This window comes from Cottoperca gobio, chromosome 4 (assembly GCF_900634415.1).
Source record: "Cottoperca gobio chromosome 4, fCotGob3.1, whole genome shotgun sequence".
NCBI lineage: Eukaryota > Metazoa > Chordata > Actinopteri > Perciformes > Bovichtidae > Cottoperca > Cottoperca gobio.
Window position 1 is genome coordinate 20,167,883 of NC_041358.1, and position 22,444 is coordinate 20,190,326.

Consider the following 22,444-nt stretch of genomic DNA (forward strand, 5'->3'; position numbering starts at 1 on the left):
ATTAAAAAAAACAAAATTCAATATCACAAAAAAAAGTTTTAAGCTTAGCTGAGGTGGAAAAGTTGGTGTTTGAATAAAAGCAAAATGCAACAGATTTAGTGAATAAATGAGGACGTAGATGAAGCATGTAACTAACATCCACATTGAAAAATGACAAACAATTTATTATCAAAGTAGTTTTTGATTTAATTTTCTTTCGATCAACTTGTTGCAGCACTACTGTAAATGTCTCTACCAATTCTTAAATTAGCACATGCATGATCAGTTCATATTCAGCTAATGTACGCTACATTGCATTTGATGTTTTTAACACCCAGTGAGAAAAGAGCAGTGGCGCACAGTGGCCTTTCTTCATGAGCTGACAGTTGAGAGAGATGAAAGGAAATGAGGAGAGAGAGAGAGATGAAAGGAGAGAGAGAGAGAGCGAGAGAGAGAGAGAGAGAGAGAGAGAGAGAGAGAGAGCGAGAGAGATGCAGGGAAAACATCTGAGATGTTGCACCTTAAACTCTAGGTCACCAGGGCGCCCTGCGAAGTGAAGTCCCTGAAGCATAAACAGTGTTTGTTTCATTTTAAGAAGAATTATGTGAAGAAACAAAACGACAGAAATCAATTCCAGATCTCAAAGAAGACAAACTGACACTACAAGCCAACCTAAACTGCTGCGCGATGCCTCGGTGCTGATAGATCTCTCTGTCTCTTCCATCTGTTCCAGGTGCCTATTACAAGCGGTGACTCAGGCTCTGCACCGTGTCCAGACATGCTGTCAGTACTCCTTCGTCCTCCTTTTCTTTTTGTTTTAAACCGATCGCTCTCTGTTGACCAAAAGCCTTGGGACAATGTAATGAGTCGGCAATGGGATCTCTTTCTTTTTTTTTTTTTAAATACCCTCCTAAGTTTCAGAAAGTGGGTCTGTGAGTGCTGGAACCACACTCATGTTTTCCTTTTTTTATTTGTAAATTGTGATTTAATATTATTATTTCTTTTAACTGACTCAACATCAAGACAAGCCAAACGCCTTGTGACATAAACTCCCCCTGATTCTTAGCCGTCGGAAAAAAAAATCCTCCTCACCTCCTGTGTTCATCGTGTGCTGATGTTCGTCCCCTCTGTGGACCGTGCCATCACAAGGGCTCGATGCCTCTGCTGGATATAACCATGCAATCTCAAAATTCCTCCCATGGGACGTGCCTGCCTGGTCCATCATGGCTGCTAGTGTCTTAGATACCAACATGGCAGCTGCTTTGTACCCCCATGCTGCAGTTCTGTTCTCTTGTCATGCTGTGCAACGAGGCCACACAGGCCCTCTTCCATGTGCCACACAGCGTACGACTCTGGAGGAATACGCTTCTGTTGCTGTATTCAAACTACTCAACAACAACAAAAAAAGCCTTTATCAAGATGCTGGTAGTTTTGACTTTGACATGTTTTACCACCTTGTTATAGTTGCAGAGGAATTGGAGCTTTGTGATTTAATTGGTGGTAGGCTGTGACTTTCTAATCCCCCCCCCATCACCCTTAAAACTGTGGATGGATGACATTCTGTGTACGACTCACTGTTTCTATGTGCATGCTTACTGAAAGTGTACAACTGTGTACATGCATTTCAGCTCTATATCAAATGATCTGGCTCCTTCTTTATTGTCAGGAAAAGCTAAAGCCACAAAAAAGCCAATAATCTCTCTCTCTCTTTGTGAATGAACAAAATATCTTAGCTAATATACTGCTGTACAATATATCACTTTCCTGCCATTATTTCATATCTGCTGATTTACAAACTAAAACTGGCCTATAAAAGAACCAGTTCCCAAATGAAATGCATGTACATTGCTTGTCTGTGTCAAACCTGAATTCCTGCTTGTGCTTACGCCACAGACGTTGTGCGATTGAACATTTGCTTGTTTTATTTAAATGTAAATATCTTTCTTTTCTTTTTTTTTTTACTTGTTCTACCAAATTATGTTCCCCATAAGTGGAAAATATAAGATTATCTCTTCAGTCCCTTTTATCTTGTGTCCTACTAGTGATGTTGGTTCAGAAAGGGAGCCTTTTTATTTTATTTTTATACAATATTTTGTTAGTCTTTCCTCAGATTGTTTCTTTAATTTCCATTCCCTAAAGCTTTCCCGCCGTCACTTCCAATCCTCTTTCTTTGTCTGAAGCTCAAAGGCAGACATAATTTCCTGCCTGCAGAAAAGACAAACATTCCCACAATAGAAGTGCATCTGGATGGAAGGAAATCGGTCAGCGGATCAGCTAAATTATATATTACGGCTCAAAGGGACCTATTTTATTATTTTTACTACTCCGGGATCCATTATTTTCTGTTCATATTGAATAATAAGGATAAGGAAAATGAAGAGCACATTCAGGCTTTTGAGTTTCCTGAAATGTTTGTGATGGCCACAAAGTGATTCAGCCTTTGAGCATTTAGTGCTGCCTCCAGGTTCTCATGTTGTATTAAAATGTTTGTGAAATTATAAATCGGCATTTCATAACGATTCCCTCCCTGTTCAGTAGAAGTGTGAGATGTTTGTATTGCCGAGGACAAACGTGCGTATGTGCTAGCTGCTGTTGACAGAAGGAGATTTGTGCCATATGTTTGTAATTCTTTTCAGGGATGGATGGGGGGGGGCTTAAAGTTGTTGTGGTTGTAGCAAAGCTGCCACACCCACCAAAGTGGGACTCCTTATTTATTATATGGTGATAGCACCACCGTGTGGGCATGTTGACAATTGAAACATAAAAAAGTACAAAATTGATCGGGAAGCATCTTTTGTGTATTTTTTGGATGTTGTGCATCAGACATTACTTTGGAATCGAGTGCCGTCTACATCAAACATCGAGTGCTTCATTTAAAATGTTCTTTAATCCAGGGCTTGTATGCAATCTACCAATCATGAATCAACACGTGTTGACATTTGCTGTAATATAACCTCTTTTTTTTTTTTTTAAGTAAAACTAATTAACAAGTTGCTTTTACCTTCTTTTTTTTTTGGCATCTCAAAATGTAATAAACTGTATCGGCATTTCCACTGTTTATGAATACGACTGATTCATTAAGTCACACTTAGGCCACTGAAACACATGACGCTGCTCCAGTGAAACAAACGTTCAGGCCTTAAATAACCCTCAAGTACCTTAAGGTTTCTTTAAGGCATTTATATACCAAACTTGAATTTCTAGAATGTCACCTAACTACAAAGATGACTCATTGAAATGTAAAACGTTCTCTTCATCTTTACTCTTCCTCCTGACACAGATCTGCAAAATGTTTGTACCAGAGCTACATAACAAAATACATTTACATTTTGTGTTATTGTGCCAGTGTTTACTGACACCCAGGGTCATCTGAATGTTACATCTCTCACTTGTTACCAGTGTAAATGCAGGTCATACTGGTCCAAGTCAAGAAAAGTCTGCACCTCAGCAATACCGAACAAAAGGGAACCCAGTTTGAAGAAACCTGTTTGAATTATGTGTAGATCTCCAGCTGTTTGTGCATACAAATGTTTACATGTTTATTTCTTTAGGAACAGACACACAAGTATACCTTCAGAATAAGCTAATATGCAACATGTGTCCTTTTGATTGGATTTTATTTCAACCAATTACTTTGTTTCAGGACAAAGTCTTTCATCTCTATCGTTCACTCGTATCTTAAGCTCAATCACGTGCTCGGTGCATTCATTGTGCAATAACTTGTGCGTAGTGTCGGGTAGTCTTTTATTGTCAGCATTTTTAATAAACCTGTGCCACTGTTAAGGAAAGTACAGAGTTACACCCATCATCTGAGAACGGCTGAGTGGATCTGGTTCACCAACATACCTGAAATACTAATGCCTCCTCTGCATGTGGTAACACCACTGCCATGCCCTCAGTGGGATATGTCACAACCAAACTACTAAAGCTACACCTCCATAACCTGAAAGGTGGCTACTGTTAAAAGGTTTTGAAATCAGGCAAGGTATCTGTTTTTGATCCTAATAGCCTTAGTATCTGGTGAATTTTAAAAACAGAAATGTTCTTCAGTCGACTAACATTTGTCTAACTTGTCACAGCTTAACATTGGCAAATTCTGGAGTTATGAAGCAGATTTAGTCTGGCACCCATTTGTCAATTTCAAAAGCAGAGATCATTTTTTTGCAGCTCTCCCTGAAAACGACAGTTGATCTCACACAAAAAAAAGAATCCGTCCCAAACTCCAGTGTGGCACCTCTCTTTGATCTTGGATGCACATTACACACACGACCAGAAACAATGACTGAAATTTTTGAGCACAAAAATTCCCAGGCAAAGTTTCCAGCTGTGCGGATAACACAAATGCTGTAAAAAAATAAATAAATAAAAAACCTGCGAAGAGAAACGAAAGTTATTGTTCGTATATCAACGAAATACAGTCATGTGCGTCATGAGTACACGTTTGAGCGTGCTCTTCTTACACTGGCTGCATCTCAAGAGGAAAAAGGCCCACACAGCAATAATCCTGAAGCTCACAAGCAAATAGATTCATGTTCATTTGCTCAAACTCGTTTGTAATTATTAATTTGCGTCATCACTTTATACCACACTATCCTTCAGCACAGCCGCAACAGGTGTTTGCACTGAAAACTGAAAAGTACACGGTGACAGTGTTCCGTAACAGAATGATAAGTATTCACAGGTAATTGAACTCACCTGTATTTGACGCATTCAAGTGGCACGAGAGTGATGAGCAAGCTGCTGTATTCACCGCGTAAGTGAAATTGACTCTGAGGACTGAATGTCTTCTCCGTGTCTCACCTGTCAGGTAACAAGGTGAGTGCAGCTGTCTATCAACTGCAACACGCCGTGTTAAGACACGAAGACGCACCCACTTATGAGAGAGAGAGAGAGAGAGAGAGAGAGAGAGAGAGAGAGAGAGAGAGAGAGAGAAGAGAGAGAGAAAGAGAGAGAGAGAGAGAGAGAGAGAGAGGTTTCTGTCTATCTAAGTCATGTGTCTATCAAAATTTAAATCCTACACAGAGAAAATAAAAGCATGTGCTCCAGCTACACTTTGATATGACTGTAAAGTAATTCAAAACATTGCATTTTCTCTCTCTCTCTCTCTCTCTCTCTCTCTCTCTCTCTCTCTCTCTCTCTCTCTCTCTCTCTCTCTCTCTGTCTCTTTCTCTGTCTCGTGTGCTGTGTGTGTGTGTGTGTGTGTTGTGTGTCTGTGTGTGTCCCTCTCTCTCTCCCACATCTCTCTCGCTCCCTCTCTATCTCCCTGTCTCTCTCTCTTTCTCTCTTTCTCTCTCTATCTCTCTCTCACTCTCTCTCTCTTTCTCTCTCTATCTCTATCTCTATCTCTCTCTCTCTCTCTCTTTCTCTCTCTCCCCCCCTCTCTCTCGCTCCCTCTCTATCTCCCTGTCTCTCTCTCTTTCTCTCTCTGTCTCTATCTCTATCTCTCTCTCTCTCTTTCTCTCTCTCCCCCCTCTCTGTCTCGCTCCCTCTCTATCTCCATGTCTCTCTCTCTCTCTCGCTCCCTCTCTATCTCCATGTCTCTCTCTCTTTCTCGCTCCCTCTCTATCTCTCTCTCTTTCTCTCTTTCTCTCTCTGTCTCTCTCTCTCTTTCTCTCTTTCTGTCTCGGCCTGGTGAAGCTTAGGACGCATTTTCAGGAAAAACCGGTGGAGGTAGTCAGATAACTATTTTGTCAGACGCTCAACTGAGCCAACCCTCATCAGAGAAAAACTAAGCTTTGTCTTTATTTATCGGGAATCGTTAAAGCATTAACAGATTCAAATGTAAATCAAATAAACTGTTTTGTGTAAATAGTATGTTAACCTGTGTTTATATTTTAGTTGTAGTAGTTTTGTATATTCGTCGTGTATTCTAATACAGTCTTTGTATTGTGTATTCTATAGATATATCTCTCTTTTTTTGTGTTGATAAGTATATTTACTGTGTATGTACTGTTCCTGTGCAATGCCTGGATAACCTGCTGCTGCTGCTGCTATCTATCTATCTGTCTGTCTGTCTGTCTGTCTGTCTGTCTGTCTATCTATCTATCTGGGTTGCATCAGCAGAGCTACCTTCTCGTATCCACCATGGTTATCTCATTGATTCACTTTTTTAATTTACCCTGCCTCAAAACTTCCAATATGAACTTAATGAATTTAATGCTGCAGAAGTTGACATCTCCTGAATGCTGGCATGTTGACAAAAGCAAACATTCTCATCATGAGGTGTAAAAATGAAGCAGGCCGTTGGGCCCGAGGCGCTCTGTGCTGTGCCTGATGCAGGAATGACGTCGGACTGGTTTAGGGAAGCACCAGGACCCATCTTTGCAGGGAGTCACCCTCGTATGCATGCCAAGGTAGTCCTCAGGTGCTTAGCTTGCACACAAGAACACAGTACTCCTGAATTTATTTTTGGATACTTGTCCACTGGTACAGTTGCAACCAAAATAAAACTTAAAGAGGTGGATATAAGAAATACAATACAACCTAAAGGTTTGTTTGTTTTTTAAAGACAAAGCACTGATATAAGAATGTTATATTGACTTTTAATTACAGTGTTTCATTTTAATCACGGTAAAGGTGGACAACTGGCATTTCAGACATCTTTGATTTCAGACGGTTTGCTTGGCTTTCAGTCCTCTATAGTTAGCACACTGAACACATTTCGACATGGACGCAGAGTTGTTAGCTGCTTTGGTTTTAGGGTTGTGCATGCTGGCTCATTGACACACTGTCACTAACTTACTGGGACTTTATTTTTTATTGTTAATGTTATTAGTAACCTGGACTTTTCCTTCTATGGATAATCAAAATGTCTGCTGTGAAAAAGGTTGGGATTGACCCACGTGTTCAGGGGGGTTACATGCAGTATAAATAGTCTGTCGTGTTCAAGGCATTGCTTCCCGACCTGAGAGGACCCTTGTCACAATACTACTGATTATACAGGAAGTCTTCCATCCACTAGGAGAAGCCCTGAACAGCACTTCAGTTTGGGGGGGGGGGGGGTGAAGAAGAACACCTGCACCATCTTTGATTTTACATGTTGCATTGATTTTAATGGAAAACATCTTTCTCTGTGTTTCTCTGTTCATCTTTATGAAGGTGTGCACTCAGTCACTGCAATCCCCACTAACAAGGAAGTAAACATGTATAAAATGTCAATGACACATGGATCAATCGGACAGCAAGAGGCAAAGCCAACTTCAGCTAATGCCTATGATCATCTTACACTACTCTTTGGCTAAGTTAACAATTAGACAGTTATTCTACACAGTTAATCAAATATCACGCTCACACCACTTGCCTTTTTTGTGTTTGTACAAACCAGACACACTCTCTCAACCAACTATAGGAGTTTTCAAGCACATGTGTACTGTATATGCAGTACTAGAGGTTTGGCACTGGACTGTAGCCATCATTCATTTAATTGGTTACACCCCTGTTTGACAAGTCAAACCTTACTTACGTGAGAAAGGCTCACTGGCAGTCGGTCTGCTGTCCTGCCAGTAACCATTGGGTGTTGTGACAATCATTTTCTAATCACATGATAGCAGTGTGACAGTGAGAATTAGATAATGCAACTACTGTATTTAAAATAACTTCAAAAAGACAGTGTTAGTACAGGCAAAGCCTTTCTAACACTACTTGTTTTAGTCATGTGGTTACACAGTGATTCAACAACTTTGTGTCCGCACAGCAGTTTAGTATTGCACTAAAAGTACTGCACATATTCCATAGATACTACATGCGTATGAGATTTGTTTAAAGTATATTATAGATTTAAAGAAATGTCTAGGATCAAAACTATAAACTGCAAAAACACAACAAAACTCTCTCTTTAAACAATTAAAATGCCTTTATTGTAATGGAAGACTTTTTAGACCTAAAAACAAACTACAAACTATAAACTATGACAATGAAGTGAGCTACAGGAATTGTAACAGGTGTCTCTGCTCTCTCCTGCTCAGAGAGCCCACTAGATGGAGTGTTCCTTACATATTTTCCAGTATAAGATGTATCTTCACCAGCACTTTGCAAGTTGTCAAACTGTGTATGGGCTTTGCTCACGTGGGGTTTTTGCTTGATCAGAGTTTGAGGAGCTTGTTGACTTACTCACAATGTTGTAACCATCAGTTGGTTGCTGTCCCTTTTGAGATATTATGTTTATTGTTGTCACATTCTTTAGACATAATAGGAAGGTACATGACATTAAACTACTTTCGATTCCGTCCTCCCTTCTCAACTAAATAAATATTTGGGTGTAATTAACTCCAATGGCTCGCTGCTATTCTGAGAACTGAGATTACACTGTAACTCCTCCCCGATTTTAGCTTCCTTCTTTTGTGTAATGATGGGGAGCATTGGGCAGCACTTGCAGGAAGCCAAAATGCTCAGCAACTGCCAACAAAAATCCCAAGAGGTCAGACAATGAGAAGGAAGAGACCTCCGGCCTTTTCTCCTGTGTTGGAAAAAGCAATTTTCACAGTGAACTATGACGATAACTTTAATTTACTGTAAATTAGACATGTGGTGATGTGCTATTTTCTAAGAAATGAAACCTGTTTATCGTAAATTGGAGTCGACTATACTGTGTACCCACTGAACTCTTTTAAAGGGCTCAGTTGTCACATGTGTGTGTCCACTGTGCTTGTGACAATCCAGATCTGCTTTGAATAATCCAATCAGTTTGTAGCACATCACCCATAACTGAAATCGATGTTTAGAAAGTCATGCTCCAATTCCCAAGAGGTCAACTTTGAGTGTGTCTGTTTTAAGTGTGTTTAATTGTGATTTTGACTTCCTGCTGATAGATGTGATAGAAGATGCTAGAGACGCTAACTTCAGAGGGACAACTGGTAATGTCACTTGTGTGGAAACATCAGCTTTCACAGCTCAGTGCAGGAAACAAATGTCTAAAAGATTTGGTATTGCGCCTGCAGCTTAACAATGCTATTCTCGAGTAACGCCGTCTGTTATCCCAACAGTACCACAGATAAAACAAGGCACTGGCCACAAAGCTGAGAAACAATTAAGTGCTTACAACTGATCTCAAAGGACTTTAGTTTCCTGAGAAAAACAACCTGCACTGCGCCTTTTTTAAGTACCGCATTCACACTTTGTGGCCATTTCGTATTTCATAGCCACAAAAACACAGTTGGAGGAAACAATCTCAACCTGCTGACCTTCGATAAAGACTGAAATAACTGCCTCTTTCTTTGTTTTGAAGGTCAATTCAAGGAATGTTTCTGTGTGTGTGATAGGGTTTTCTCATTTTCCCTCAGTGACAAAGACAGTTTTCTTTTTTTCCAGAATTGTAAGTGTTAAAAATGTGTTCATGTCATTTTTCCCTTTGCATCGGTTAAACTGTGTCCTGTATCAGTTCGTAATTCCTCGAATAAGACTAATAATGCAGCAGCTCTGTGATGCTGAACTTGATGCTGTCAGCATGCTAACATGCTCTTAATTTGTCTTTGTCCTAACTGTGAGGCAGGTAATAGTAATTTGATTTTAGACCATCCTACTAATATGTTTCCTGATATATGGTTAAGCATCATTGACATCTAAAATAATCTTTCTAGAACAATGTTTAATAAATGTGTTTCATAAAACTCAGATTTACAATTTGAAGTGGGTTGTGACATTTCTAATAAGTATCTGAGGTGTGTATGTGTGTGTGTGTGTGTGCGTGTGTGTGTGTGTGTGTGTGCGTGTGCGTGTGTGCGTGCGTGTGCGTGTGCGTGTGCGCATCAGAATCATAGTCATGCCAACCAACCTGTCCATAATCTGAGCTGTCACACACAGTGACCCCTCCCTGTTTTGAATCACACCATAAAAACTTTCATACTTAGTTTTACAGAAATATGTGTACACCCACACAAACCCTGTGATCTTTTTCCCTTTTGATTGCTATTTTTTGGCAGCTAAAAAGGAAAGTTTGAAGGCCTAATTTAACTTTTGTTAATAATATTGCGAAACATATTCCCACATCACGATGGTTGAAGATGATTCACATTATACATGAATACATCATTTTAGATGATGTCCTTGTGCATTTGTCACAAATGTGTGTTTTTGTGGAATTTTCGTGAGTTCGGATTCACCAAAGTTACACAATAACACAAACTAACTAACCAATCGAGGCAGAGGTACACGTATAGGGCAGGGTACAGCCGATTTACAAACACCATGTTGCTCAGGTTAACAGTCCTCTGGCACTGAACACACTGTAAAAGGAAGTCTGTTTCTACTCAGACGGAGGCCACAGGGTTTGATAATTATCTTTAGAATAATAATAATATATTTTTATTGGGCATTTTAGCCATTTCAACTGTTGATGGATATAAAAGGGAATCACAGGGACATTAGTACACTTTTTCCTGATATCGTCATTAACCATTTGGTTGTGCCAAGCAGGCTGCGTACATACAGCAGCAATTCCCTGGAAATAAAGTTTGATATTAAACAATGGAGGAGAAAAAATAAGAATAAACTAAGTGCTTGTAAGGAAGGGATACATAATGACTTGCTTCAGGAAAATTCATGGGAGCTGTGACTTTAATTGACGCATAATGTTTTGATGGAGGATTTCTTTCAGGAAAGGGTGGGCACTGATCCAATCTAGCAGACAAACGCAACATGTTTACAAACTGGCATCCACTTCACCAAATATAGTCATATCATTTGCTAATTGTCTGGGTAAAATGAAGACACATAAACACAACCTTGCTGCTATAATTTGCTCAGGAAAGGACTGACAATCAAACATATAAAGCATCACTTGTTTGGCTGAAAGACCTCATCTTTTACTGAAGTTTCTGTCACTTTGTTTCTTGTTTTGTGCTGTTGTTATTGTTGTTACTGAGATGTACATTAAAGTCAATATGAAATGATGGACTCTTTTTAAAGCTCTGTATCTCTTGACATAAGATGTCCAAATGGTAACCAGCAGATAACCCACTGCCACTTTAGATGGCCGCCATAGCAAGAGGGAGCCAATGGACAGAGAGAGAGGGAGAGAGAGCTTGCAACATTAGCGAGAACAAAGCAGTAAATCAGAGTAATACAACTTTATTTTCATTCACAGCTGTTATGTCTGTATATCTTAGACTGTATAAATTATGGTTGTAGCCGCCATGACGTTTCTGAAGAGCCGTTGAGAAGCTCAAAGTGGGCGGCTCCTGCCTTCGTCATAATGACAGTGATGCCATTGTCTAACTCCCAGTTAATCTAAAAGTGTGCATTGTCGGTAGAAATGAGACTAATACTGCATTTTTGTATCATAAAGACGCTAAAGGGGAAGCCTTGGACTCTCAGTATGGGCAGAGCCACAGAAAGAGAGACGCTGAGAGGCGGTGTTGACCCTGCTTATTGGCTGAGGGTTACACACACACACACACACACACACACACACAAACACACACACACACACACACACACACACACACACACACACACACACACACACACACACACACACACACACACACACACACAGAGCAAAATAATAAGAAAAGAGAACATTTAGGCAGAGGTCACACTGTACAGATACACACAGCAACAGGTGTTTTTTTTATGAAATTGCTGCTTATTATACCTTTAATGTGTTATCCTTTCCATATCTATATGACCTAGGGTCCTCACTTGTCACTACCATGTGCATTATTCACTTTTACAACTTGTATCAACGACTGTGTACTTATACTACTGTTACTCAACTTTATTAAAAATGTATAATTGTGTACTGGCCACTTTACTTCTTGTTCTTTTGCTGTAACAACGTAACATGTCCCCGTTGTGGGACTAATAAAGGATTTCTGATTCTTATTCTTATTCTTAGTCTGTATTTACCGCAATTTATGAACTGGTCTGTTAAGAGGAAAATGTCTTCCCATCATCCACTGCAGGTGGAGTAGAGGCGTCGCATGCGTCACGCGCATTGCACTTTAAATAGGGGCTGCGCAGGAGAGCGCATATAACGGTCTGTAGAGCGGCGAGGAGTCACTTTAAGAGACATCAACTGTTGGCTTCAACGACTTCTGCTCGCTTTTAGATTTTTACTCTGCTCAGTTTCCAACCAAGTTCTTGGACTTCTTAATTGAACTCTTCCCGCTCTATGATGGCCAGCTCTGGACTGCAGCTCCTCGGTTTCTTCCTCTCACTGGTCGGTCTCGCTGCCACTGTTGCCGCAACTTTGATGGTTCAATGGAAGAAGCAGTACCAGGGCAAGACGCACCGCATCTATGAGGGCTTGTGGATGAGCTGCAGTGGCAATGAGAGAACAACCTGTGAATTTCACCAGTACCTCCTAAAGCTGCCAAGTAAGTTTTTTTTGTATCGCATCTGCATCTCCTCCAAAAACCAGGCGCTGCTTGTTGAGATACTAAGTTACTATAATTAGACAGAAATGCGTCTTGGCTGTATAAGCTCTTTGGATTGACCTCTACTGACTTTATGGTGTGTCTGATATTCATACAAGATCAGGTATGCTAATATTCTAGTATATTTTGTAGAATTGTCCTTATTTCAGCTTTACTTATTATTAGTTTGTGCTGTTGACAAAGGGTTAATCTTGTATAGTAAACCAGAAAAAGACTGCATAAATGTAATACATTTAGTTACAGAAAGTATAGCTCATGTCCAATAATCACAGACTGTATAAATGAGAAGTGTTGTGTGTATATGTACCAACATTTCCACTTCTGCTCCTCCAGCTGAGGTTCAGGCTACCAGGGCTGTGATGCTGCTCAGCGTCTTCCTCTCTACTGTGGCGTTGATGGTCTCCACAGTGGGAATGAAGTGCACCCGCTTCATGGACGACAAGCCTGAGAGCAAATCTATAACAGCTATGATCGGAGGAATCATGTTCATGGTTGCAGGTGTGTTCAGCGGCAGCAGGCTTTCACAGGCACTGGATAATATCTCAATATAATATGCTAATAATGTTCTCATTTGTCACATTTTTAAAAATGTAGTTAACCTTTATTTGACTAGGAAAGCCCAATTGAGATTTAAAATCTCTGTTTTCTCTTGGCTACGATAGGCTGCAATAATGATGAGTTACAGACAAACAACACAAGAAAGATTGTTCAAAAATATACCACAAACCCAGAATTAAACAGAAAAGCTATTATAAAATCATGCAAACATATTTAATTCTATAAATATCATAACCCAAGAACTGTTGAAAACCATAGAAATAACTAAGTCTGATCTAAAACAATAACTTAAATGTTATTAAGAGTAAAGTAAGAGACTTTAAGCTACCACAAGACATCGACAGCCAGAAAAGAGATATCATCAGCACATCAGTAATAGCATCCGAAGAATTGAGCTCCAATGTTAGGTTAGTCTTTAAAAAAAACATTTTTTAATAGTTTTTATTGGTGAAAAACATAAACAAGCAATAAACAAACTGCCAGGTTTACAGGCCATCATTTTTCCATATTTAAATTATTTTAAGTCATCCTCGGAAATAGCGGTGGATCATATTGAGCAGTGGTTAGTCAGAAAGGAAGTTCCTCGTCATTCATTTAACTTCTGTTTATCACCCATCTCTACTATTTAATCATCCCTAAAACAATAAGAAAACTGCACAAGAAAGAGAATGCACACAATTAAAAGTAATGTCGCCATAAAAGCAGGATTTCAATGAGCACTTCCGTGAAGATGTGTTTTCTTTGTTTAGGTTTGTTGACCGTCATCATAACCTCCTGGTACGTCAAAATGATTGTTCAGATCTTCCATGAATCCCATCGCCTGCAGAGGTATGCACACACACACACACACACACACACACACACACACACACACACACACACACACACACAACACACACACATACACACACACACACACACACACACACACACACCATATGTCAATATTAGGGCTGTCACAATTTCAGATTTTACTCTACACGATTATCATGACCAAAGAAATTGACAATGACGATATTATCGTGATATCTATATAAAATGTGAAGGAAAGAAATAATAATAATGCTATCACTCAAATTCATCTTTAAATGTGTTTATTGTGCAATAATTACACTCAAAAAACTACAGTAGGGAGGAAGAGAGGGAGTCTATAACCATACCTTTACAAAAGCAAGATTTTAGAGGCGCTGGATTATTTACACTGTATTTTTATATGTGTATTAAAATCAGCTTTTTCCCAATGGGGACGCCATTTGTCTCCGATTGGACAGGCCCAATTAACCTAAGGTAGCCTTAGGACACACACGCATAACTCACACACAAGCACACAAACAGTTTGGTTTTCTGTACATGCATCTAAATGTGTGTGTGTGTGTGTGTGTGTGTGTGTGTGTGTGTGTGTGTGTGTGTGTGTGTGTATCTGTTTTTCTCTGCAGCTTTGAGTTTGGTAATGCCGTGTTTGTCAGCTGTGCTGGCGGCCTCCTCACAATAGCTGGTGGTGCTTTCCTGAGCTGTCGAAGATGCTCGCGGTCTCAGTCGACTGGGTCCCTCAGCTCCAACAAGCTCCTCTCCACCACCTATCCCAAGTCCAACTACGTCTAGCGGAGCAGAGGCTTTGATACAGTCAGTCCAGCGGTAAATTTACAAACTGTAGCAGGATGTGTTTCTACGATGAGGAAAAGTCCCACTGCAGGATTAGAAATACTGAACATCAGGATCAGGATTACACACAACATCAGGATGTTTGTACTGACTTTGAATCCCATTTTATAGCTTGAATTTTGATGTTTCAATACTTATGTTTGTTTGTCACTTAGATGCCGTCAATCACTCAGTGCAGTAACTTCTTCTGTTGTCAGCAGTTTTATTTTCATTCAGAGAGATTTGTGTAAGTATGAACTTATAAAGTTACTGTTCATAACTACCAATGAAGAACAATTATTAAATAAAACTAACAGTGTAGAGTAATTGGTTTGATTGGTGTGCACTGCTGTACAATTCCTTCCACTAGTTTCTCACTAGTGTTGATATAGATTTGTTTGTGTATGTTGTTAATTTTATGACTAAAGTTTTATATTTTCTTGTTGTATTTTCATGTACCTGTAATGTGGTTGTTGTTTTTGTTATGTGGCAGTATGTGATAGTATGTACATTTCTTTTAAATAAAAATACGATTGTTTTCTTTACTCAGGTTTACCTTACATTCTATTATATTACATACAGTACTGAGCTTAATTATGTGTGTGTTAACTCTAGAAATCACTGGTAAATACTTATTTTTATGTTATTTTTGAATTTCAAGCAAATCGAAATGATTAAAAAGAGACTAAGTAAGGTTTTGTGCTATATGTGTGAATACTTTTGTCTGATGTAATGCAACAGTAATATAGGTCATCGCATGTGAAGTTCATTTGCTTCTTTTGTACTCTATGTTATTTAACCTACACCTAATTAACATAATATGTAAGCTTCATTTAAATGTTGCAGCTGATAAAGGTGGAGCTAATTCTAACTACTCTATGTGATACCGGGTAGCTTAATCTATGAAAAGATATCATAATATTATTAGTTTTGGCTATATTTTGTAATAATAATCTGTATCTACAAAGTAACTAGTGATGACAGCTGTAAAACTTATGTAGTGAAGTAAAAAGTGCAGTATTTCCTTATGAAATCTAGTGGTACAAACATAAAGCAAAATATATGTTGAACTATAAAGTACATGGAAATATTCAAGTAAAGTGGAAGCACCTCAAAATTGTACTTTAGAACAGTATTTGCGCTAATGTACTTTGGTGATTACATTTGATTTGGTTCAGTTTAAATTGTTTAGATTCCAGTAAGTTGTTGTTGTTTTCTGTGACTAAGCGGATCCTGTGTTGTCCTGATCCAGTGCTGCAGTAATGAGAGCTTTCCTGGCACTGAAACCGTTTCCTTCCTCTCGTATCTGCTGTCGTTTTACCCTCTAAATACTGTGTTTACAGGCATCTGCTATTACGGCTCCTGCCATGATGAACTAAATTGATTTCTGTTCAAACTGAAAGTCAGTGTCATGAGGTTGTCTGAGGGAAACAGGAGCGTTACCTCCCACCGGGTGGATGCAGCACATTTTTACGAAGGATAAAGATGACAGGAGATATCCATACAATAGAAAATACCTGCAGATGGAAAATATATAATTCAATTTAATAAATTAAACTAAGTACATAAATCAAGTGTGTATTTTAGTAAACGTTTGAGTGACCATCCAGGATGCCAGTAAAAGCGCATTTTAATGAAAGTTTATGTTGCATTTAACTTTGTTGTTGGACTACATTTGAAACATATTTAGCTTGACATGATAATTAAAACAATCACACAAACATATTTTATTAGGATAATAAAAGTTAAATGATGAAGATGAAAAATAAATACTTTTTTTTATTATTTCTTCGTAACATTTGTCTACAACACTTACAGTTGAGTTAACACAGAAGCTGAAGTACACCAGGCTATCTACTGTGTATGTTAGTGGATTCACTGAGTGCTTGGTTACCTGTCGCCTCTGGTTTAAAAGAGTATTGATTTTACAGTTATTGCACATGAGATGTTATGTTTATTTATTAAGATGTACGCATCTCAAGGACTGCCTTCTTTCATCTACGTAACATTGCAAAAATAAGACACATCCTGTCTCAAAATGATGCAGAAAAACTAGTCCATGCATTTGTTACTTCAAGGCTGGATTACTGCAACTCATTGTTATCAGGTTGTCCCAAAAAGTCGCTTAAGACTCTTCAGTTGATCCAAAATGCAGCGGCACGTGTATTGACTAGAACAAGGAAACGGGATCATATTACTCCTGTATTAGCTGCTCTGCACTGGCTCCCGGTAAAATACAGAATAGAATTCAAAATCCTTCTCCTGACTTACAAATCAATTAATGGTCAGGCTCCAGCATATCTTAAAGATCTCATAGTACCTTATAAACCAACTAGAGCATTACGCTCCCAGACTGCAGGGTTACTTGTGGTTCCTAGAGTCTCCAAGAGTACAATGGGAGCCAGAGCCTTCAGCTATCAAGCTCCTCTCCAGTGGAACCAGCTTCCAGTTTGTGTTCGGGAGGCAGACACACTCTCCACATTTAAGAGCAGGATAAAAACTTTCCTTTTTGATAAAGCTTATAGTTAGGGCTGGCTCAGGTTTGCCCTGGATCAGCCCCTAGTTATGCTGCTATAGGCTTAGACTGCCGGGGGACACCTCCCTGCTCTCTTCCTTTCTCCTCCCCTCCCTCTCTCTCTTCTTCTCCCTCTCTATCTGTATGCATTTATGTAAATGTATGTTACTAACTCACCATCCGGGGTATCATCCCCGGAGTTTCTGTGTCTCTCATGTGGCAGGTTGCCACTGATAAAGTTTACGTCAGGATCATGAATCGTGACAGCGCCTGCTGACCTGGTCCTGCTGGACACCGGGAAGCCTTATTGACATTTTCCTGGATTCATCCATACTTTCTATTCTTTTTTTCCAACACAACATAATTTCTGTCAAATGTTGTATTTGTATTATGTTGTTTATCCTGTACACACGACATCTATTGCACGTCTGTCCGTCCTGGGAGAGGGATCCCTCCTCAGTTGCTCTCCCTGAGGTTTCTTCCATTTTTCCCCTTTAATTTTGGGTTTTCTTTTAGGAAATTTTTCCTTGTGCGATGCGAGGGTCTAAGGACAGAGGATGTCGTAACCTGTACAGTCTGTAAAGCACACTGAGACAAATGTATAATTTGTGATATTGGGCTATACAAATAAATTTGATTTGATTTGATGTCTGTTTGTTCTGAATAAAGAGCTGAGAGTTTAGTTTTAAAGCAGTCCAGTGATTAAACTGCATATAAGTGAAATAGCCTCCAGAGGGAGACAGTCTCCTTTAAGTGGATTGTGTCTGACTGTCTTGACTCTCACATTTAACCCCCTAAACAAAAGAAACTTCCAGAAGACAAGACACCAAGTATTTGAATATGCATAATAGATTGTGTGTAAAAACATTGATCTCCTTAACCTATTCATTTATATTAACGGTATTTATTAGTTTATTTAACAGGGACAGTGCACATTAATAAACAAGAAGCTATGTTCTATGTTACAAAGTCATCCCACAAAATAAAATAATATAAATATAAAATAAATGTTGACTTATTATCCTTGTGCGATTTTCTTGGAAAACACATTTTTCTTAAATATACAGCTATATCAATCATTTAAACATCAACCAAGAGTTTTATTAATCTAAAAAAAACGTTTTGAACTGATACATTTGTACATTTGAATGTAGGCTACTGCTGCCTGATCCATGAGGAGAACTATTTTTAGCATTTGGTGCCGTTTGTGAGGAAAGTTTATTTGTCAGGCATTTTTGTCGTCACTTTATCCAACCTGAAGGAACCCTTTATCTTTATGTGTCCTCAGATCTGAAGCAGAAACTTTAGGGATCAAAATGTGTCATATGAAGCAACAAATGAAGTCATTTTTTATAATAAAAAAAAATGTTAACAAATAAAAAAAATAAAAAAGTGAAATGATGTGAAGTAAAAGTTTTATTTCTCGTGTTTGTGGCGACCCACGGGACTCCCTGAAGGACCCTTGTGTGTGTGTGCGCGCGGCTGCTCCAGCAGCCTGTAAGGAAAGCTGTGATTGTACTCAGGCCATTCATGTCTTGGAGGGGAGGAGTTAGCGGAGCCAGAGAAGGGTCATAACAAGATGTGTGTCCCCGACTAAAGCAACATTATTTCCGCCCTGGTCCAGTGCCGTCCTGAGTATCTCTGTGAGGAGCTTTTAAATGGACTCTAAAACGAGTCCGAGCTGATTGTAGTTGTGACTGACAGCCGCTCGGTCTGCTCTCCGCCGGTCGCTCCACACTGTCTGAACCGAAGCAGAGGATGGATGGGAACCTTTCCCCGGCTGCTATCTTCTCAGTAGTCCTGCTCACCGTCGTGTTGTCATCCTCAACTGCTTTTCTGGAGCCTTACGACCTTTTATATGACAATGCAGTGCAGGCATTTTACAACAACGACTATTCAAATGTGGTGAGCTACATGGAGGGAGCGCTGAGCAGCTACAGAGAAGTCCGGAGCACCAAGGTCCGGTGCCGGCTGAGGTGCCAGGAGCAGCATCCTTTTGATGAAACCTTCTCGGACCTGCGCTTCCCCGACGTGGTGCTCCGGAGAGCTGCGTGTATGAACACATGCATCGAGGAGAAACTTGGCAGTCAGTCTGTGCATAAAGTCAGCGAGGATGTAGTGCAGGACTTCCACAGGAGGATCCCCTACAACTATCTTCAACTGGCTTATCAGAAGGTAAGATGGGGGAGGATGGGGGGGGGGGGGGAGTTATTTATCTCGCTGCTCCTCTGCTCAACTCTACCTGCTCCAGTCTTCATCATCAGCTGTTGCTGCTGCCCAGCAACGTGATGCAGAGTGCTGAAAGGAGAGGTCAGCTGCACAGCACACATGTAGAAAACAAGTAGTTGCTTCTGGGGATTCAAGGTGTTGCCACTTTACTAGTACCCTTCAGTACTTGTAGAGCTACTTATACAATTGGGCATACACGCAAGTGCCCCACACACACACACACATTTGACATAGGAATGCATTTGTTACAAATCTCGACCTCTGATTTCGATCACTCACAGCAGAAATAGAGACCTAACAATGTTGAGGTCGAGATAAAGTACTTTTTAAGTGCAGGATAAAATGTACCACATATCTGATACTTACTGATAAATCAATAGTGGCCTGCTGATACTATCAGTCGGACTGTACAGGAACCATATATAAACTAAAGCTTTATATCTTAGTTCTTTTAAAAGTTCATATTGTGAAAGTGAGATGTTCTCATTCCCGACAGCAACAATAGGCAACAGTGTGATGTAATGTAACATGCGTCTGTATCACACTCATGTCAAAGGCTACTATGTTGTTGCTTTTAGATTTAGTTGCAGGCAGATCAAGGCCCAGCTGCCTGATCACAGCAGGCTGACTCTACAAATGTCTGTGCACTTGCTTCAGTCCTTTGTTTACAACCGCACTTTGGTTTTTATGGCTCCTCTGTGTGCAGTGTTAGTTTTGAGCCAATGTTTGTGGATTTTTCTATTTTGGCGGCCCAAACTTTTTCTTTCTCTTTCATGCTTCATCCCTGCTTCATCCCACTTCCACATTGGAATCGACACTCTTGCTAGAAGAGATTGCGTAACTTAAAAGTGCAGTCAGATGATAGATTCAGTGAGATTTTGCATTATTGCAACACACCTAAACTGCTACTTTTCCTCTCTACACAGTAGAATTATTTGTTATTTGTTATTTGCTCTACATTCATACACATTTCCAGAGCAGCATTTCCCATGAGGTTCATCTTTGGGCCGGGGCGATGTTGAGTGCTAGGCGTGGGAACAATCCGAGAGACAGATAAAACAGGAGAGCTGGGAACAAAGTGTAATTGCTGATTCAGACTATGTGTGCTAGATTTGTCCCAGAGGAGCAAGTGACTGTGATGTATCTGTTGAATATTTGCCATCAGTTTCAGAACAACTGCCATTTGACGGATACTTCTATTCAAAGCTCCTTATTTAGAAAGAGTTGGAAACCCCACATTGTTCTGATTTGATGTATTCATTAGTATTACTGCAGGTTTTTCTTGGCATGTTTTGTGTGGAAGAAGAAACTGTAACGGGAACATTCTGAATGTCTCCCGACCTCCTTTTTATTATGCCGACTATTATTCTGAACTTCCGACCAATGAAAAAGAGTGGAACTTGAGCTTTACAAACACTGCATTCAACGTGCAGGCATACAATTAGATATGTGACTGCAACAATGATACAATGATTCCTGCAGGGAAATTGTCTTTCTGCATCCGTCCCTCAACAGCACAGTCAGGGTCAACTTCAGGACACTTCGGGGGGGGCGAACACTTGTAGTTCAGGTGGCTTGAAGTGTGACCATCATACAGCGGTGACCACATGTTAGTATTTACAAATAATGAACTCAGGCTGTGGTTGAGTATTGTTCAACTTTTTACCTTCATGTGAGCAAGTGAGTGACATTTTAACCCGGTTGGGAAGCTGGCACCATCTCCTCACATGAACCTGAGAGCCGGTCGACTTCCACTGTCACTGACTGCAGACCAGCTCCAAATGCCAGGGTGATGACACACAGCTTCCCCCGCTCAGAAGTGGTGGGAAGTTAATCTGCCCTGTTACTGTCTACTGGGCAAACGGTTTCTCCATATTTCTTTTCTGAATCGAAAGACTAAGAGCTGATGTGATCCTCTCATAAAAGTGCATGCTCCTGTCTAGACATGAGCATAGACATGGCCTTACACACAGATCCCTGCCCAGCTGTAAAAATATTACTAATCTTTTATGAAAATAATTATGATTTCTCTAACATCTGTTTGGAGAAGATGTAGCACATCTAGTTTCTTCTCTCGCAACAAAGCAGAAGCAGAAGCTTCCGTGAATGTTTTTAGCAGATCTTTATTGCAGCCTCCTCTGTGTTGACGTCTTTATGAACTGAGTACATGGCAGCACATCAAGGCGGAGAGCTATGATGTTGATCTTACCACAGGTAAGGAGAGGCTGAGCTGGAGCGTTCCCATTGGTCGGGCCGATCAGAGCACATCAGACCAGTCAGTGTGTACATATGCACATTAGTATTTGAACCTTGTGTGTTTGTGTGTGTGTGTGTGTGTGTGTGTGTGTGCAGGCACCCTCACGTGTGTTAGTATGGGGGTACTTGGTGGTGTTTGCGAAAATAAATAACATTCCTGCACATTCCAGCGTCACACACCCTCCTCCTGACAGCCTCTGGCACAATGCTGCCATTGGGCCTGTTATAAGAGGCTCCACAGTCGCCAACTGTTCTCCTCACTCAGGCTAAAAAAAGAGAGACACGCCACCTTCTGCCGGTATTAAAGGGAGACTTCTGTAGCTGCCATTGGGCTGGACTCCGATTGGCCTCCAGTGATCTCTGGCTCTGTCCACAGCTCTCGCTGCAGTTGCCCAACCGCAGAGCATTCAAAGACCCTGAACTGCCCTCAGAGGCAAGAAGAGATCGTATCTCCAGCCTCCATATCCCTCATCTGAACGGTCTCATGGTGCGGCTATTTCAAGAAGTGATTGTGAAAGAAGGGCACATTATTGCGGGACAGTGAATTTATCAATGTTATTTTGATAAAAAGCAAATAAAAATCATTATACAAATATCCAGGAACAAATTTGGGTTTGAGTTGCAAACACTGTAGCCTTTATTTCTACTAAGGTGAACTTTTGAAGTAGTAATTTGCATTTCCTGTATTTATTTTCATTTTCTATTACTGCAAGTATTTTCTATTGCAAGAGGTCCTTTTTAATTGTGGTGGGACATTAAATCTGAGTAAAAATATCTTTAAACTGTCCTATTCTTCTGAGAGTCTAGGTATTTTTCCTTGAAAATCCCTTAAAAAATGATGAGCCTTAGGTATACGCAAGGCTAGGCATAAGCTCTGAAATCCCATGACCCA

At 40.0% G+C, this 22,444-nt stretch overlaps 3 protein-coding genes across 5 annotated transcripts in view; all 3 read left to right on the plus strand.

Annotated features, from left to right (window-relative positions):
* The window catches only part of ccdc50a (coiled-coil domain containing 50a), a 19,886-nt gene extending 17,127 nt beyond the window's left edge, over positions 1–2,759 (plus strand). For all 3 annotated transcript variants that reach the window (XM_029430217.1, XM_029430220.1, XM_029430219.1), the window contains one exon: positions 713–2,759. In XM_029430217.1, the coding sequence (XP_029286077.1) occupies positions 713–732 (20 nt within the window). In that variant the 3' untranslated portion in view covers positions 733–2,759. The remainder of the gene's footprint in view (positions 1–712) is intronic.
* A 9,296-nt stretch (positions 2,760–12,055) lies between these two features.
* On the plus strand, positions 12,056–15,030 carry LOC115007387 (claudin-19). Its single transcript, XM_029430226.1, has 4 exons — positions 12,056–12,293; positions 12,687–12,851; positions 13,661–13,739; positions 14,348–15,030. Exons 1-4 carry the CDS (start codon positions 12,089–12,091, stop codon positions 14,511–14,513), a joined length of 615 nt encoding a protein of 204 aa, XP_029286086.1. The 5' UTR covers positions 12,056–12,088; the 3' UTR covers positions 14,514–15,030.
* Positions 15,031–18,610: 3,580 nt separating this feature from the next.
* Positions 18,611–22,444, plus strand: part of p3h2 (prolyl 3-hydroxylase 2) — a 55,443-nt gene continuing 51,609 nt past the window's right edge. Inside the window, exon 1 of the mRNA XM_029430232.1 lies at positions 18,611–19,242. Within this exon, the coding sequence (XP_029286092.1) occupies positions 18,826–19,242 (417 nt within the window). The 5' untranslated portion in view covers positions 18,611–18,825. The remainder of the gene's footprint in view (positions 19,243–22,444) is intronic.

Excerpts from the sequence above, each read along its gene's own strand:
- LOC115007387 (XM_029430226.1), top strand. The coding sequence starts at position 12,089 with ATGATGGCCAGCTCTGGACTGCAGCTCCTCGGTTTCTTCCTCTCACTG. Across the intron at positions 12,294-12,686 it reads GTACCTCCTAAAGCTGCCAA|CTGAGGTTCAGGCTACCAGG; the intron begins GTAAGTTTTTTT and ends CTGCTCCTCCAG. Across the intron at positions 12,852-13,660 it reads AATCATGTTCATGGTTGCAG|GTTTGTTGACCGTCATCATA; the intron begins GTGTGTTCAGCG and ends TTCTTTGTTTAG.